The following is a 4,152-nucleotide window of genomic DNA, read 5'->3' on the forward strand; positions in this document are numbered from 1 at the left end:
ATTTTTCCACCGCGGTCGCCTCTCCATTGGTCTCTCCTCGTCACATGGTGACAATTCGAAACTCCAGGCAGGGCGCGTGAGAGGTCAACGGCGCGTCGGAACACGACTCCTCTCCAACCTCGTTTTCCTCGACTTTACTCTATCTATTGTTTAAAATCTTTTAACAAGACAAAAGGTTCATTGTTTAAATCCGATCTTTAAGTTCGCTCTTTCGCACTACGAAACTTGACTCATTTAAAAAGTCGTTAATGCTTTCGGACCCCGTTTGGGTCTTCACATCCTGAGGTACCACTGTATACATAAAATTATTTCTAATTATTTGGTAACTGCTTTCTGTATACATTAAATCATCAAACTTTTATATATAATGATCAAGTTTTTTGTGAATTTGCTTCAATAAAATTTAATTTTAAAGCAAAAATTCTATTTCTAGTTTTTATTCTTTCTCTCTTCATTTTCTAAAACAACAACAATGCTCAGTCCTTTATTGGAATATAGTTTTGTTGAATGTTTAATTTTAATCTGCATATTCAAATAGTCTCAATTTCTCATCATCAGAACTTCATATATAAATACATATGAACTGAAGTTCTGCTGATGAGATTGATTATGATTATGATGAGAATGAGATGATTGTGGATTCTAACTCTAAATTTTACAGATTTTCAATAATAGAGTATTACTATTATATTTAGCATATTCTGTTTAGGACCATAAGCAGATAGGCAAAATTCTAAACAATTACATGAAATAGCAAATTTTTGGAAGTCAATTGCCACCAAACGTTTGTTGTTTGGTCAGTCTAATTTTCAAATTCTATTTTCTGGAAATTATTGTTTTACAGTTTGCTATTTATGGTTTTATACTCACACTAAATATATATATTGTAAAGAATATTTTTAACTTCACATATGTAAAGTTAAAAATATTTTTTTTGTTCTTGAAAAAAATGTTGTTCTTATTTCTTGAATAAAAATGCATTTTTTAAATCATTATATTACTATAAATTGCATAAAATTATATTAGCACATTTCATAAGTAAATGGCTAAATTAAATTTAAAAATACATGATGTAATAATAATGATTTGAGATGAGATTCATTGTAAAGATAATTGAATTTGATTAAGTAATCATTTTTGCAATTGATGTTATCTAAGTTAATAAAAATTGAAACTGATAATTAGTAAAAATCAAAGAATTTTAAAACAAATTGCTTTTCTTTTTAATGATTTTTATAAAAATATTTGCAATACTTTTATATATTTATATACATATATAACGTTATTTAATGAATATTTTTATGATTATGTTTCATAAGCTTTATAATTACTGTTTATAATTATTTGTATAATTAATTTATATTATATCTTTTCAAAACTGATGGGTCTTAATTTAGCACAAAAAAAGAAAAAAAACAAGAAAAATTGTACCTTGAATCTAGAAAAAGATTTAAATTATTCATTTTATAAATAAAATGATTTTATTCTAAATTTCTGATAAAACAGATTTGACAAATTACTTTCATATCTATTTTAAGATGTATCATGTAATTAAAAAGATGAGATAATTGATATTTTATATTTAAATACTCTACTATCAATAAGAGCTTAACACTTTTTGTAAATGATTTATAATCTCCATTTTCTAATTAAGTACAAATCTGTTAAATATTGATAGATTGAAAGGATACAATAAAACAGTAAAATACTGTAGTACACAAGTATACAAAATAAAACTTGTAAAAGACAATTGAAAAAGTTTACAGCTGCTATTATATTAATTATATAATGATAAAACAGTATAATTTTTAGTGTTTGATATATATATCTGAATAAACTCCAAATGTTAAATAAACTTTAAATCTGTTTCTATTTTACATCCATTTAAATTCAGATTCATTTTATATATGGATCTTAAAATGAAAATTGAAATAATAATGTCATAGAAATAGATAATTGAATAATTCTTGATATTTAATTATGAACTGATTTTGAATTAAAGGTTTTTCTGTTAATACTTATATAGAGAATTTAAAATACTGCTGTTTGAAAGAAACAAAATTTCTTAATAAATAGAATAGTCTTTTGATAATGCAAAATTTGAATCCAAATAGATTAAAAAAAAATGAAAATTGGTCTGACAAAATAAATTTTATAAAATATTAAAAATTTAACATTTTGTAGAAAATACTTAAAAAACACAGCAATAAAGTGATTTCAACATAAGTTCAATTAAAATTGACATTTAATTTTGATTGAATTTATTTCAATAGATAATTTTATGACCCAATAACTAAGATAATTCAGTAAAATTACCTTGAACATTAAAAAAAAATTTTAAAGTTGAATAATAGGATTTTTTTTAAAAAAATCTTATTTAATTATACTTTTCTTTTTCTATCATATGAATTTGTCTTTGTATTTTTTCTTATTCCAACATTGATATTAGGTTCTTAACATATGTATACAGACTGACAAAACAGTAAAGAAGATCCTATAAGTAAAATTCTTCTATTGCATGCCTAAAGATTCACAACAGCATCAAAAATCCTTTAGTTTATAATAGATTAATAGAACAGCAATAGATTTTAAACTTAAGTGTTTATTAATATAAAAGAATGGTATAATAAGTTAGTATGATATTTTAATTCATAATGTTTTTTAAAATTGTAAAACATTAGTTAGTATTTATATTTTGTAGGGTATTCAAATTACAATTATTGTGAAGTGGGTTGCATGTATTAAGAAGTATATTGGTTAAAATATTTAATTTGATTCTGTTTATTATGTTGATTGTTTAATAAAGTATTTTTAATGTATTGTGAATCTTTAGATTTGGTAATACAAGAATTTGACTTGCATGATCTTTACTGTTTTGCTAATTAGAAACTTACCACTCAAATTTTATAAGAATATGTATATAGACTTTGCTTTCTAATTTATTTGAATTAAAATTTAGTGTATTATGTAAAAAATATTTTAAAGTAGCAAAATAAAAAACGGTAACTGCTGAATTAAGTCATATAATAATGATATTGTAGTGAAGTGAAATAATAATAATAAAAAAATCAAAATTATTCATTTTACTAAAATAAAACTATATAATGATCATTTATATTTTTAGAATAAGATGAATTAAGATTTAAAGCAAAAATTCTGTCTTATATTTAAAGAATTCAGATTAGAAATAAAAATATGATTAACAGTTAAATAATAAATAATAATATTTTTTTTAAAGGCACCTGGAAGAGCATTTTATCTACTATGGGTAAATATAATTGGACCATGGATTTTTCAACCTGCTCCCGAAATTGATGAAAAGAAACAGAAAAAATTAGAAAGGAAGGCACGAAGACATTAATTTAAGAATTTGGTTGTTAATTTAATTTGATATTTACTCAGATTAGAAAATTTTCAAATTTGAATATAATTTGTAAAAACTAATTATTTTTGAACTATTTTTTGGACTATTGTTAATTTATTTATATTAAATGAAAAATTGTTTTGATATTTAATTTAAAAAAAATGTATTTTAGTGTCAGTTCTTAATGAAAATATAAATTTCAATTATCTAAATAGTTATTTTACTATACAATAATAATTAGTAATGTAAATATCAAATATGTTTATACGAATTTAATGATTGTATGTGTGTGTATATATTTTATACAGTATATAAGAATATATTGATGGGTGATAACAGAATGTTATCTGTTAATTTTTAACATATAGGTTTTTTTGGCCCTATTTTAAACCTATTGTTAAATATGAATTTATAGACTTAAGAGAAAAACAATTTCATCATAAGATATTTCTTAATTGATGCTAACTGCAAACAATTAAGAAGCTATGTTTGTTTAATTGGTTAGGATAGTTCATACTTTTATATCAATTTGCCATGTTTTTAGAATGTTCTTTGTTAAACTGAAGGGATGACATCGAAATAATATATCAGCATGTATTAACTCAATAACTGAAACTTTTTTCACTGATATGTTTAAATTACAAATTTAAAGCAATGTTTGAAAAATATTCTGGATATATGTTTACAAATATTTGAAATATTTCTTTTAATTTCATAAAACTGGTTTAGTCTAATTTTATATATATAGCAAATTTTCATATTTAAGAATGATTAATTACATGTTAAAA

General features: G+C 22.2%; 1 protein-coding gene across 2 annotated transcripts in view; it reads left to right on the top strand.

Moving 5' to 3' along the window:
- The window catches only part of LOC111619290 (transmembrane protein 208-like), an 18,649-nt gene extending 15,231 nt beyond the window's left edge, over window positions 1–3,418 (top strand). For both annotated transcript variants that reach the window (XM_023360978.1, XM_023360979.1), the window contains exon 5: window positions 3,239–3,418. In XM_023360978.1, coding sequence (XP_023216746.1) covers window positions 3,239–3,272 — 34 coding nt within the window. In that variant the 3' untranslated portion in view covers window positions 3,273–3,418. The remainder of the gene's footprint in view (window positions 1–3,238) is intronic.
- The last annotated feature ends 734 nt before the right edge of the window (window positions 3,419–4,152 follow it).

The sequence above is a fragment of the Centruroides sculpturatus genome, unplaced genomic scaffold (assembly GCF_000671375.1).
Source record: "Centruroides sculpturatus isolate CEXI.00-Female unplaced genomic scaffold, Cexi_2.0 scaffold46, whole genome shotgun sequence".
Classification (NCBI taxonomy): Eukaryota; Metazoa; Arthropoda; class Arachnida; order Scorpiones; family Buthidae; genus Centruroides; species Centruroides sculpturatus.